We start from the raw sequence: 14,958 nt of genomic DNA, 5'->3' as shown, positions 1-14,958 counted from the left end.
AATAAAAATAACAGGTGCTTATAAAGTCTACGCACCGCAGTAACTTCTAACTATTACTAGCTAGGTGATCCCACGTTGCCCGGGATTGAACAAGGAGCAATGAATGTTTCACACTTCCCATACTTTTATTGCCATCGCAATTGGAGAAATCGACAATTTTTCAATCAAATCGATTGTCTGTTCTAGTTGGGGACCAACCATGGTACACTGCGAGAAAGCTTCACATACCTCCCCGTATTGACCTAGTCCACAATATAGTGTAGTCTACATTGCACTGTAGAAAACTTACTGTTGATTTTAGAAAATTATTTTATATAATGACTTTAATTAAAGGTTGAAACGCAGAAGTCAAGTGGCATGGTTTAATTGCGTTCTTAACAAAAATATTCATTTCGAAAGCGCCCCTGTCATATTAAAGAACCTACTGTTGATTTTATGCGTAAGGTCCTTCTGTTTGTTCGGTGATAAAACTTCTCAAATGCACTTGTGCTGTTAGTCTGTATAAGGATGTTAACTTTGGCAAAATCGGACTGTTCCTTCTTTAATAGCATTTTTCATTATTGATTTTCAATACTAATCTTATTATTGTTTTGACTCTCGAGTATATATTCCACACAGTTAGACACAGTTAATCAATCGAGAACTACCTCACTCTATATAAAAGCATATAAAATATTCACTGATTTGATATATCCTCGAGAGTCAAAATAATAAAAGCCTGAATACAAAACCTATCTAAGAACATTCTCAGTCACAAAGTACATTTGTGATAAATTAAAAGAAAAATGCGAGCAAGCAATCAATCGAATTTATTGAGAAAAAAAATTTTAAGACAAAAGTATTTGATGCCTGAAAGATTAATTGATCCTCATTCGATCTCGGGCAACGTCGGATCTCCTTGCTTAGTTTCATATGAAAAAGATGAGTCAAGGTAAATATTACCCCTCCTCTCCCCATCCACAGATGAAAACGACATTCCTTTTTATCAGTCAATTGGTTAATCATTGCGTGTAACAACACAACCTGTGGTACTTTGATAGCTTTCTCCATCAACGAATGACTCAGCATTGATCACTGTCTTATCCTGAAATCAACATTTCCTCTGTGTGTATTCTGCTGTCGTTGGTTTAATTCGTTCTCTTATCATGTACTTTCACTTTCACTTTTTTTTGTTTTGTTTTTTTATTTAAATTTCTTTTATTTGCCTCGTTTCTGGGAAGTTGGACACAAGGTCATTTGTGGGTTTGATGGAAGTGTTTCTGTGAAGCGAACTGAAATACTTTCATTAAACCTACACACGACCTTGTGTCTAACTTCATAGAAAGGAGGCTGATGACAGAAAAGTTAAAAGAAATGAAAGTGAAAGTAGACGATAACTAGGGCTATGACAACAGTATATTTTTTTTCATTCGTTTTGACTCTCGAGTATATATACGACACAGTTAGACACAATTAATCAACCGAGATATCAATGGATATATACCCGAGAATCAAAACAAGGAAAAGAATACGCTGTTGTCATAGCAAACTATACTTGTCCACTTGCCTTGAAGCAAATATAGTATTTATTTCTCATCTCGTATGTAGCCATTTTTAGTACTTTCATTGTTCAGCAGGCTCGGAATTGGAATTAAATATGAATCTTGTTTCTGGGTTCGATTCCATAAATGGTTATCTTTACACTAAATGTTTATTATTCAAATACGTGCGCGCGCGTATGTGTGTGTGTATATATATATATATATATATATATATATATATATATATATATATATATATATACAGGGTGACCCATAAAAAACGGGCCCCAACTCTAATTAGGCCCCCGTTTCTTACTGTTTTGTTCGAATGAAATGAAACTTTGGTCATAACTAGTTTATTATATTCAAAACATCACATCAAAACACAAGGATCTTGGGCCATTTTTCTTTTTTTCTTCTCCGTTCTACAGCATATGTTCTAGATAGTGTCTTTTGTTGTTTTTGGGTCACTATATATATATATATATATATATATATATATATATATATATATATATATATATATATTTATATAATGGAAAAAGTATTCCGACAAAATAGAGAAATAAAAAGGAAAAAACCGTATTATGTGTTCGTCAACGTTTCGTCTTTATTTCATTTTATTTTATATCATCGAAAGGAAGTCTCGAAATAAAGACGAAACGTTGATGAACACATAATACGGTTCGTTCCTTTTTATTTATCTCTCTCTCTCTCTATCTATCTATCTATCTATATATATATATATATATATATATATATATATATATTGCACGGCGCAATCACGTTGATACACTGGTTCTCGCCAAATCACCGAACTTAAGCAACGTTTAGCCTGGTTAGTACCAGATGAGTGACCATTTGGGAAGACGAGGCGCTGTATGTGCTCTCCGCTTATCTCGGCATTGTTTCAAGTCGTTCTGAACCTCCACTTACCACTGGTATTCAACAATGTCGACTTAGGAGAGATGTGGTTGGAGATTGTGCAACTCTAAAAATTTTACGCACAGGCACCCTTACCGTGGGTATCCATAGTCTGTCAAGACTGAAGGAAGTCTTGTGTGTGTGTGTGTGTATATATATATATATATATATATATATATATATTTGTTTTACATAATCATTAATAACGAATTAAACCAACATATTTTTTTACTGAGGAAAACTCGTCTTAGTGTTCTGTTCGAGAAATTACCTAACTTTTTAGCGTAACTGGAGAAGCGAAAAACCAGTTACTGCGTACGTTATGTGTTTTTTTTTTGTTTTTTTTTTACACAGTGGTCACCACTTATCAAGGCCCGGAAGCCACTCAGGGATAAGGGTTATTGCAAGTACATTACGTTAGTGTGGAGATTTGATGAAGTGTTTACTTAAGGGGGCGGTTCATTAGGAATTTGTTAACATTGGACTTGAACACATCCAAGTTGTAGTCAGGTGGAAAGCAGGCAGACGTTTATTTAAATATGTTTACAAAATGCCTGTCGTACGACCTAATCGTTTTTCTACCTTTTTCCCCCCTTTCTGATATCATACACAATTAGTAAACCTCTTCAGGTAGTTTTTACCCTTTTATTTTTGTTAAAACTAGCAGGTCACCCAGCGTCGCCCGGTCATAAAATATGCATAAATATGATACTTTAATTCATTCAGATTTCGTATTTATTACTGATTGTATCCAGTATATAGTGGTGATTTCAAAAGTAAAATAAAAATGACCTGGGTGCCATCAGCTAGAATTGAAACCAAAACATGTAGCTCTCAAGCTTTATTCGATACCGTGTAATCTAAGTCCATACGTATACAAAAATTTAAAATATAACGCTTTTATAGATATAAATGTATATTTGTGCATACATAGATATCACACATTTAGTCGATTAACATTTGCCAAGTTTCAAATTCGTTTTCAATTTTGATCCCTTAGGATTTTTACCGGCGATATGCGTTGTTGAGGATTTAAAAAAAACAAAAAACAAACAAACAAAAAGCATCTATTTGATTAAGTATTGTTAGCCAAAATAGGAAGTCTTGAATATTAGGAATCAAATCATCAACTTCAACCTATTTACAGCTAGATGTCACTATCGAATGAGTCAACTACTTAGATATCAGAGACGAACGGTGGTTTCCTTTCACAAAAACAAAACACCTCCATGTTGTTATAAAAAAAGGTCAAAGGCCGACTAAAAATCGCTTATTAGTACAATAATGATAAAATATTCAATAATCCTGTAAAAAAAAGTATTGAAAAAATATTTTTAGCAATTTCAAGAAGACACAATAATTTACTACGTGAACTGATTGGCCAAAGTTTTTTTTAATCATAATCAGAGAAGAAATAACTTAGCTGAGTTCCTATTTTACAAGAAGTTCCAAATTTGTTTTCGATTTTGATCCCTTAGTGTTTTTACCTGCGATATGCTTTGTTTAAGATTTATTAAAAAAAAAAAAAAAAAAAAAAAAAAAGCACCTATTTGATTAGGTATTGTTAACCAAAATAGGAAGTCTTGAATATCAGGAACCAAATTTGACCTAACACCGTTTACTGCTGATTTTCGAGTCGGGAGTTTTTGTACTCTTTTTTTTTTTTTTAAATCTTATACTCCATTTGCATTTTCGTTACTCCCCATTCTTCTTTACACCTTTAAATATCCCTTTTTTTTCTGTTTCGTTTTTATTTCCGTTTCGTTTTTCTTTCCGTGTCATTTTTTCCTCTTATTTCGTTTATCTTTCCTCTTTTTATAAGACATTTTTCTAACCATTTATGCAGTCTGAAACATTAATAGCAGGTGTCTCCTTTTCGTTTTGAGGACCTTTTTTTATATAGCCAAGTTCTGGCCCTTTCATTCTGATTTGATGGATGAAAAGGTTGCGATGGAAATATAAGGACAAAAACAGAGAAAATCCTTCTCTTCAAACTGCACCCATCTCCGGACCAAAAGACCCTTCCTCCTCTTGTGTTGCAATATATATTTTTCGATGAGCCAATCAATTTAGCTGTCAGATAGTCAATCTTGGCAGTTGACACCCAAAAGGACCATTAACGAGGTTGTTTATTCTGTCGGACAAATCAATTCCGACAGCTCGTGGGTGGGGCAACCAACATCATTTTTCTGTCCATTCGTTCTCCCTGGTAATGCTCTCCATCTCCATCCCGTCTCCAACTCGCTCGGACCACCAATTCATTTTTTTTCTGTGTTTTATTGCTTACATATCACCATAATTATTTTTTCTATCTTTGAGCACTTATGGATGCAGCTTAATGGTAATAGTAAAAATTCTAGACTTGGAGGTTGATTTTTTTCCGCCTTTTATTGACTTGTGCACAGCGTTTATCGCTATACAATTGTAACTGGCTTTTGAAATGTAAAAAAAAAGGCACAGGGATGCAGCATTGCGAGGATAGGACAGAAGCTCAAGCTTTATAAATAGTATGAAACCTATTTGGTTAGATTCATTTATTTTTGACCTTGTTAAAGGAGAGGCTAGAATGGCACACAATACTCCACGTATAGTCCAATAGTTGGTTTGTTTTTGTAGCATGAATGCAACCATTCGTTTTTGGCCGCAGGCTAATGTTAGAATTTGAAATAGAACTATCGTTTAGAAGCCCATGCAACGGTGTAAAAGAAAAAAGCAACAAGAAACATAAACCATTGATAAAAGAATGTCGTTGGTGCTTTTTTTTTTAAATTTCATTTCGTTACATTATTGCATCTATGATGAGAAATGAAGATACGGAAAACTTTGGTTGCTATGTCACTACTATGACCAATTTTGCATCTAGACGTTCCTGCCCATTAAGCCAACTACTTACAACGTGTCAATATAATAGAACCAACAAAGAGGGGAAGACACATAAAATTCTGCTGCTAGATCATCTTCAACCACATTTACAACTAGATGTCACTATCGAATGAATGAACTACTTAGATATTAGAGACGAACGCTAGTTTCTTTCTTTTTTTTTACATGGAGGCCACCACTTATCAAGGATAAGGGATAAGGGTTATTGCGTGTACAGTAATCAATGAGATAGTATTGTAGTAATCATTAGTATTGGGGGTTTTGATAGAGTGTCTTACTTAAGGGGGCGGTTTGTCAGGAGTTTGTTTATGTTGGACTTGAAGACGTCCAAGTTGTAGTCATGTGGGAAACAAGGCAAGCGGCAGAGAGTTTCACTGGCGTGCAGTTCTAAGAAAGAAGCTTTTCTCATGGAATCTACGTTTGAATTTAGGCACAGATAAAGAGTGAGAAAAATTGTTGACAGTAGTTTCAGCCAGACGGGTGTTTCTCGTGAAAAAAAAAAAAAAAAAAAAAAAAACATGCAAAAGCCGCCTAAAAATCGCTTATTAGTACAGTTATGATAGAATTCAATAATCTTGTAAAAAAAATAAAAATAAAAACGTATTGAAAAAATATTTTCAACAATTTTAAGAAGACAATAATTTGCCATCTGAACTGATTGGTCAGACTTTATTTTAATCATAGTCGGAGAAGAAACAACTCAGTTGATGTTTACACTCACAAAGTACCTACTTAACAAAAAAAAAATTCTAATAACAAAAATATGCTACCTCGAGTCGCATATTTTTGCTGGTATATACGACAAACATACTACAACATCATCTCCTGCAAAGGAAGAGGTAATGCCTGGATGAATAGTATTATGATGAACGAACATATCGTATAATACTCAACTTTAAAGAGGGTGATTCTTGGGAGGATGATATCATAACAGAACAGATGGCACACCCTCTGTGAATTGAGCATTGAACGATAACTCATTAGTCTGAAATAGCAGAAAAAGTATAATTTTATCTTCAAGCAGAGAAGTAACCATATAGTTTTAGTAAAAGTTTCGTAAATTATAGTATAATTGTAGTATAAAAGTATAATAAATTACATTGAGGATAAAAAGATAAAAATAGTATAGTTTAAATATCAGAGATAGAAGTACTAATAGAGTTTTAGACATAGAAATAAATAATATAGTTTTAGAAATATACGTAATAGTATAGTTGTAGACATAGAAATTCTAATATAGTTTAGACACAGAGCATAAACGTAATAATATAGTTTTAGACATGGACGTAATAGTACAGTTTCAACCAGGTACCAAATCTCCATTGATAATAAATTGAATTTAGCGTTAAAATAGACTAATAGCAGAGTTTTGATTTCAGGCGTAGAAGTAATATTATGATCTTTGATACAGATGTCATAGTAGTTTCGGCTACTAACAAACAAAATCTCTTTTCGTTATGGCATAAAAAATTGAAATTAGCATTAAACCACGGGATCTCAACCGGGGTCCACATGGACCCTAGGGGGTCAATGGAATATTTCTGGGGGCCCACAGGCAAAAGATAACAAAATGGGGGTCCGCAACGATATTTTGGTAGTCCATGAAGAAACCCAACTCAGAATTGTTTTTATTATAAAAAATTTAATTTCTACTGTAATTTTGTTTTTTTTTTTTCAATCATTCAAGTTATTTTAACTATAATATTTCTGTTTGCCAGCTTTACCCCATTAAATTAGTTTTCATTAAAAATGAAGCTTAATTATATAATATTTCTTCGATTTATTAAAACCTCAAAATTTATATGAGTGAAAAATAGAAGATTGTCTTATGACCAATAGTTATGAAGGGGTCCACCAAGATAAAAAGAAGTGAAAAGGGGTCGATGAGTAAAAAAAGGTTGAGAACCACTGCATTAAACGATCATAATAGTATACTTGAGACAAAAAGTGAGAGGATCGTTCGATTTCGTGGTTTAGTGGGGGATGCCCTTTTCTCTTCCCTGCAGCCTCTCTCCCACAGAAGAGACGTTGCGAGCCTGTCTTTGTTTTATCGTTATTTCCATGGCAAGTGCTCGTCTGAGCTCCAATCTCTCGTCCCCCCTTGCCAATCTTTCACGAGAAACACTCGTCTGGCTAAAACTGCTGTCAATAATTTTCCCCACTCTTTATCTGTGCCTAAATCCAAACGTAGATTCCATGGGCAGAAGTGCCCGATTGTGGAACTCTCTTCCGTTCGCCTGTTTCCCACCTGACTACAACTTGGATGTCTTCAAATCCAACATAAACAAATTCCTGACAAACCGCCCTCTTAAGTAAGACACTCTATCAAATCTCCAATACTAATGATTACTAAAATACTATCTCATTGATTACTGTACACGCAATAGCCCTTATCCCTGAGTGGCCTCCGGGCCTTGATAAGTGGTGACCCCTATGTAAAAAAAGAAGATATACAATAGTATAGTTTTGCTTCAGACAGGCAGATACCAAATCTCCATTAGTCATTTCCATGGTATTTATTTTAATTGCCCCATCGCAATATTTTATGACAAACACTAATTTTCCAGTTTTTCATGTTTTCCTTTTATCATTGTTTGTATTTGTTGTACATGTTTGGCCGGTGGTCGTATTAATGGTCTGCATTTCGTGGCTGGTGTCGGTGTTGCTTCTCTACCACCACCACCCCACGCCCCCCCCCCACCATCCTCCGGAAAACTCTTATCCTATAATCAAGAATTGACCTCAGCCCTCCACCTCCTGTTGCATTATGCGTTAGTCTATCGGGAACCAAGTTTATGGAACAAGCCCCATTCAAAAAACCCTTCAGGAACTGGAAGCGCACGTGTGGACGTCGAGGGTATGTCTGGTTTTTGTCGTCCGGAGACAGGGGAAGGGAAGAGGATGTTTATGATTTTATCTTTTACACTTCCCGTGTGGTAATTAAAAATATGTGCAATTTTTGCACTTAGATGGTATTTCTGAAAAAATAAATAAATAAATAAATAAAAAGCGCAAACTTCTTTAGCCTTTGGGTCTAATACGAAAGGCCGGTTGGAGCAGGATTTATCCTTTAATTTTTATTTTTATTTTTGTCTTATCGTAAGTGCCCCTTTCTAGGGAGCTTGATATATATATATATATATATATATATATATACATAGGAGTCACCACTCATCAAAGCCTGGAGACCACTCGAGGATAAGGGCTAATGAGTGTACAGTAATCTGTGGGATAATATCATAGTAATCGTTAGTAGTGGAAATTTGGTAAATTGGATTACTTAAGGGGACGGTTCATCAAGAATTTGTTTACGTTAAACTTGAAGACTACCAAATTGTAGTCAGCTGGAAAACAGGTAAACGAAAGAGAGTTCCACAGGCGTGTAGTTCTAAGAAAGAAGGTTTGTTTATGGAATCTATGTTTAGGTTGAGGTAGAGATAAAAAGTGGGAGAAATTATTGATAGTGGTGTCAGATAGACGAGTGTTTATACCCCACATAAAAAACGTTCCCTCTACTATATGCACAGCATTTAAAACGTGCTATTAGCATTATTGATTTGAGTAACAGTAACCTGGTTTATGGTAGTACCAGCAGGGAGACCCGATGTCGCCCAGGATTAGATTAAAATCAACAAATATTTCTCACTTTTATTACTCTTATTGTCAACGAAATTGATGAAATTGCCCATTTTTTTTTCAATCAAATCGATTGATTGCCTGCTCTAGTTGGGGACCCATTGGAGTGCACTAGGAAGAAGCTTCAAATGCCTCCTCGCAGTGAATTAGTCCGCAATACAAAAATATTGTTATAATGTTATTCATTGTCTTCGGAACAACACCAGGTAACCTTTAATTTTATCTAACTGATCCTTTAAGCAAATGGTTTCTCAGAAAGCTCACTATTTCAAAATTCTTTCTTTACAGGTTGAGAATGAAAGTATAGCTGCCAAGGATGGGCGAATCAGGCCAGGAGATCAAATTTTGCAGGTAATTATTACTCTCTTTGTGATGTGTATAACACCTCTCGATATATATATATATATATATATATATATATATATATATATATATATTAGTTAATAAAGCATGTTTAAAAAAAGAGTTAAAAACATATTTAATTTTCAAAAGGAAACACTAAATAAATGGGTAGTCCTTAATCCGCGGATTAATTTTTATCGTTATTTTCATGGCAGGTGCTCGTCTGAACTCCAATCTCTGGTCCCCCCTCGCCAATCTTTCACGAAAAACACCCGACTAGCTGAATCCACTGTGAAAAATTTCCCCCACTCTGTATTTGTGCCTAAATCAAAACGCGGATTCCATGAACAAAGCTTCTTTCTTAGAACTGCACGCCTGTGGTAATCTGTTCCGTCTGCCTGCTTCCCTCCGGACTACAACTTGAATGTCTTCAAGTCCAATGTTAACAAATTCCTAATCAACCGCCCCCTTAATTAAACACTTCATCAAATCTCTACACTAACGTAATGTACTTGCAATAACCCTTATCCCTGAGTGGCTTCCGGGCCTTGATAAGTGGTGATCACTGTGTAAAAAAAAAACAAAAAAGTTTCAAAGAAATACTTTCCTTCTCATCAGAGGGTAGGATTTAGCAAAATGCGGGATCGGATTTTGCTTGCAAAAGTATTTGATGAAACTACAAGTAAGTCATAGATCTTACTTGGTAACAAATAGTGAAGCAGAGAGAATAGGGTGAAGAAAAAGGTGATTTCACGTGAATGGATAGTCTGGTGAAGGGTAAAATATCCAATAACGAAATTTATCAATTACTTGTTCTTATTATGAGCTCTATTTCCTATTTGGTTTTATCGAGCTTTTACATTGGGTTGAGATTAGTTTATAAACATTAACTATTCAATATTTATAAGATACTTTAGTTTTGCCATCTTGGATTATTTTGGTAAACTTAACTGTAATTCTTATTTCATTTATATGTATGTAATTCTTATTTCATTTATATATATATATATATATATATATATATATATATATATATTTTGTGTACAGAAAGTTGTTAGTTGAGACAGGTCATTGGTACCGTCGGTTTCAAGCCCGATAATAAGGCCCGTTTAAGGTATCCTTATCAAGCTCTCTTCAGCCAATATTCGTCTCTAGGATACCTTAAACGGGCCTTATTATCGGGCTTGAAACCGACGGTACCAATGACCTGTCTCAACTAACAACTTTCTGTACACAAAATATAAGTACGCTCTTAAAATTTGGATTTTCCTTTTAATTGAGCACTCTGCTGGAATTCTTTTTCCAAAAAAACTAATCACAATTATATATATATATATATATATATATATATATATATATATATATATATATATATATATATAAATGAAATAAGAAAACGAACAGAAAAAATACATTGTATACTCCACCCTAGTTTGTTTTGTTTTTTTACCAAATGAATGCATCGGCGATTATAAGTACGACTTTTAGGAGACGAACCATTTAAAGATACATCTGCCTTACTTTAAAAAATGCTAGGTTTATTTTTGGTGTCTTTAAAAAAAAACATCGAATATTTTTGCAGATGAGGAGATTTTGTTTCAAAAAGCTATATCATAAAATTATTGTCCAAAACTCACTGTCTATCACAATGAAAACATCGTTTCCGAAACGATCGTACAATTTATTGATTTTGTTTGTTCTTCGTTATGAAACAGTTTTTTAATTTTAATTATAAATTATCAATCATCTTACTCAATATTAAAATAGCTCTAGAACATATATGCCTATTGAGCTTATTATATATCTAGCACTGTTTTCTTTTCTTTTAATTGTATTAATGAATTTACTAATACATTAAAATATACTCTGCTCTTTAGACTCTTGTTCAATCCCCTACACACACACACACACACACACACACACACACACACATATATATATATTTATATATATATATATATATATATATATATATATAAAATCAACATCAACGAACCTTGATTTTCGTTTAAATAGCGTCTCCTTTTCCGGTCTGATGACGAGAGTCTTTTTCTGTTATGAGCAGATGTTTTCAAAGAAATGGCTCTTATTTTGAATACGTAATACTACTAGCATTCCCATTCTTATAAATTCTATAAAATATTAGTTGCTTTTTATCAAGCGCAGTAACTTCGATGACAATGAGAAGAAAGGGACCTCACTAAACTATAAAAGCGATAATAATCTCAATCTCCAAGCGAAGATATTCAAGAAAAAAATGATTGATTTTTAGTAAAAAATATTTACCATTTTTTTTTTTTTTCAACAAATTGACCTATGATTTCGACGATCGTTTTTAAAACCACAAGTTATAATAACCAGCCAATCAGAAGCTTCGTAATTTACTATAAAAATTGTCGCATTTTGGATTCAATCAGTTCGCCGTCGTCTCTGTCACGAACCTGCATTTGATTTTTTGCCGCCATCTTTGTGTTGCATACTGCTGTTATTTTAAAAGGTACCAAATATAAGAGTATGTTACATTGTTCTTATTCAGACTTATTTTTGTTGTTGTTTATGTTAGTAAGAGTCTTAGAGTGATAGATACAGTTTTAGGAGTGTTCCTGTTGAGTGTTGGAGATGCTTGATATTATATATATTCATTGTGAGTGTTCATATTGTCTTAGGATGTTCATGTTTGTGGAGATAACATATTGGAGACATAAACAGGGTATATATAAAGAGAGACAGAGAGAGACAGTTCTGTATATATATATAATAGACAGTGTACATGTTACTACAAGAGCACCAAGCCTGTAATTCAACTAGAAGAGATTTTTTGAATATCTTGATAGATAGACCGAGAGATAGTTTGACATCTACGTTGACAGTTGTACATTTTTATAAACACAAAGTTCATATTAATACAATTTAACTTTACCTTTGTTTTGGTGATGATGATTTTCACAAAGTTCTTATAATATAAATGGACAATACCTTTTCTGTTGAATAACAACACGAAGACGCAGATACAAAACCACATGATGATACGTTTATTTCTTCTTCGACCGGTCGGACATGATTTTGTATTTCGGGGATTCAAAGTTGTTACATGGTTATCTCTAAACCCTCTCGCTTCCAGAGGATGCCTTGACTCTAACGGAGAATCGGTCTGATCTTCTCTGATTCTCTGATCTGACTCCCTTTTCTGGCTTCTCTTAACTGACTGATTCTGACTTATCTAACTAAATTCATAACTCATGACGTCACTGCATGACCAAGCACGTGCATATGAAAACACATGGCACGACATGCCTCTGTGTTTAAATATGCATTGTTATTCACATGTTTCTTATAAAGCCGACCCTCTAACCTAATTTTCGTAACCCACTTTACAAATAACATTTTCCGTTGTCCGGTTTTAAATTCCTTATTTTAATTTTCATTTTTATAACGGAAACAAAATTCGCCATTACATTCATTTTTCAATAAACAGATATCTAACTATTTTGTGTAAGCTAAACAATGGCAATTCCACATTCCTTATTTTCAATAACATTCTGTATTTATTTTAACTTATGATTGGAATTCTCAATTCCAAGTCTAGCTTCGCAAGTTCGAATCCTTGACTATCCTATTTCATATTTACATTTAACTAATTCCCTATTTTTTTACTTACATGAAAAGGGGGCAGCCCTTATCATGTAACATTTGTTACTAGGAATTACTTAACACTCAAGATCGGAACTGCACTGATTCTTCATCACCATCTTTGTTCAACATAATGTCCCAACAATGAACAGGTTATATATAATTATTTCCACAGCCAGACATCACAGTTCATGCGAGTCATGACAGCCAACAAACGAGCCCAAGATTAGGGTGAAACTAGAGTCTTACAGTTCCGGTTTGTTGGCCGTCATGACTCTTGTGAGCTGGGACATTGTCTGGCAGTGGAAATAATTATATATTCTCTCACATTCTGAAGATTTTATATATATATATATATATATATGAGGTGCCTTCAATAAGTTTCCTGGCATTTTTGTACAAGCATTTAAAATTGTTGTAGACTCTTAAAAATTCAATACGTTATTGCTTACATCTAATGAGATGACTGACCAGTGTTTATGATTTCAGGTTCAAATGAACGGCTACAGCAGGGATTGGGATACACCCTACTAAAGCCTGCTTGTCACAGCTGGTGAATTTCAAAAATGCAGTCTAGACGTAAGAACACTTTAGAAGAACAATATATAATAAAATTCTGTTTTAAACTTGGAAAAAATGCCATAGAAACATATGGAATGCTTTGAACTGCTTTTGGACCATCGTGCATGAATCGTATACCATGATCAGCCGATCACTGGCGTGTGACTGGCTTCGCGCGTTACATTTAATGTCTTAGAAACGGTCCCGTGAAGATGGGCCAGTCATTAGGGTCTGTATATCAAGAAGAAAAGCACACCTGAAATGTTGGATGTGGGCGTGTCGCTTCTTCATTCTCTCAATATTATGTCTTCACCCTGGTGGCATTCTGATCGGAATCTTCTTTTTTCGTCCTCTGGAGTGCTTCGTTGTTTAATAGAGACATTTATGGCAGACACAAGAAAACACACAACGTGACACAATCGCCAAAATGAAACATAATTAACTATTTATTCTACATTATGCATACAAGATATATTACAATACTTTTACAATTTACGAGTGATCATCTTCAAAATTAAACTAACCTAACTAATGATGAGAGGAGGGGGTGCCCCCCTCTCGTTTACTGAGAGATAGAAATATGCGTGCTCATCTCATGACGGTCCAGACAGAGGCCGATCAAGGAAATGGAATTCTGGGGTTGCATTTCTATGTATCTCTATGCTCATGACAAAATCACCCCTCCAGCTATGCTGAAGAGTGTTAACAACCGTGGCACTAGGATATAGAGCCACAATCGAGCATCAGTTTTTTAGTGGCATAACAGATTCAAGGAAGGCAAGGAGTCTGTGAAGGATGATGAGAAGTGTGGGAGGAGTAAGAAACTCAGAACACCAGAGTTGATTGGCCAAATAAAGAATTTCATGATTAAGGACCGTCGTGTGTCTTGGAGAATATATTTACTCATATATTGCACAAGCATGTTCTCTACTGTTATTTCATTCGCTTTCCAACCATGAAAATATCTTTTAAGTTTCCTTTATTTTCTATGATCATCAGTTATTATTAAGATTAAGCCTTCCCATCTTTTCACATAAAATTATGTTTGAATACATGATTTTTCCTTTTTTTCATTATTATCAGTTATTAAGATCAAGCCTACCCTTCTTTGCTCATAAAATTAATTTTACATATGTGATTATTGAAATACACATTCACTTTAATATATTGGAGATTTTGTATTAATCTTAACAACTTGGTGGTCTTCAAGTGCAAATACTTGCCTTAAATATGCAATCAAATTTTGTCCATCCTTTTCATTATTTTTAATCCTATCATCATATTCTTCATCATTCAAATAACAGAACTTGAATGTCTACTGGAGAGAACTTTAATGCCTACTAGACACTATCCTATAGTGTCTAAGGTCCCTCTTTACACTGGTATATATAGAGAGAGACAATAAGTGCACAGTTCGATGTCAGTGTGGAAACTGTACACAATTATTTATGAGAAACTGAAG

General features: G+C 34.2%; 1 protein-coding gene across 7 annotated transcripts in view; it reads left to right on the top strand.

The window, feature by feature from the left end:
• LOC145252782 (E3 ubiquitin-protein ligase PDZRN3-like) overlaps positions 1-14,958 on the top strand; it is a 596,515-nt gene that overhangs the window by 530,265 nt on the left and 51,292 nt on the right. For all 7 annotated transcript variants that reach the window (XM_080112716.1, XM_080112718.1, XM_080112721.1 and 4 more), the window contains exon 5: positions 9,252-9,314. In XM_080112716.1, the coding sequence (XP_079968842.1) occupies positions 9,252-9,314 (63 nt within the window). The remainder of the gene's footprint in view (positions 1-9,251; positions 9,315-14,958) is intronic.

The sequence above is a fragment of the Euprymna scolopes genome, chromosome 29 (assembly GCF_053919585.1).
Source record: "Euprymna scolopes isolate OS-2025 chromosome 29, ASM5391958v1, whole genome shotgun sequence".
Taxonomy (NCBI): domain Eukaryota; kingdom Metazoa; phylum Mollusca; class Cephalopoda; order Sepiida; family Sepiolidae; genus Euprymna; species Euprymna scolopes.
The sequence above is the reverse complement of the archived record's forward strand: the minus strand, read 5'-3'. Positions and strand labels throughout refer to the sequence as shown.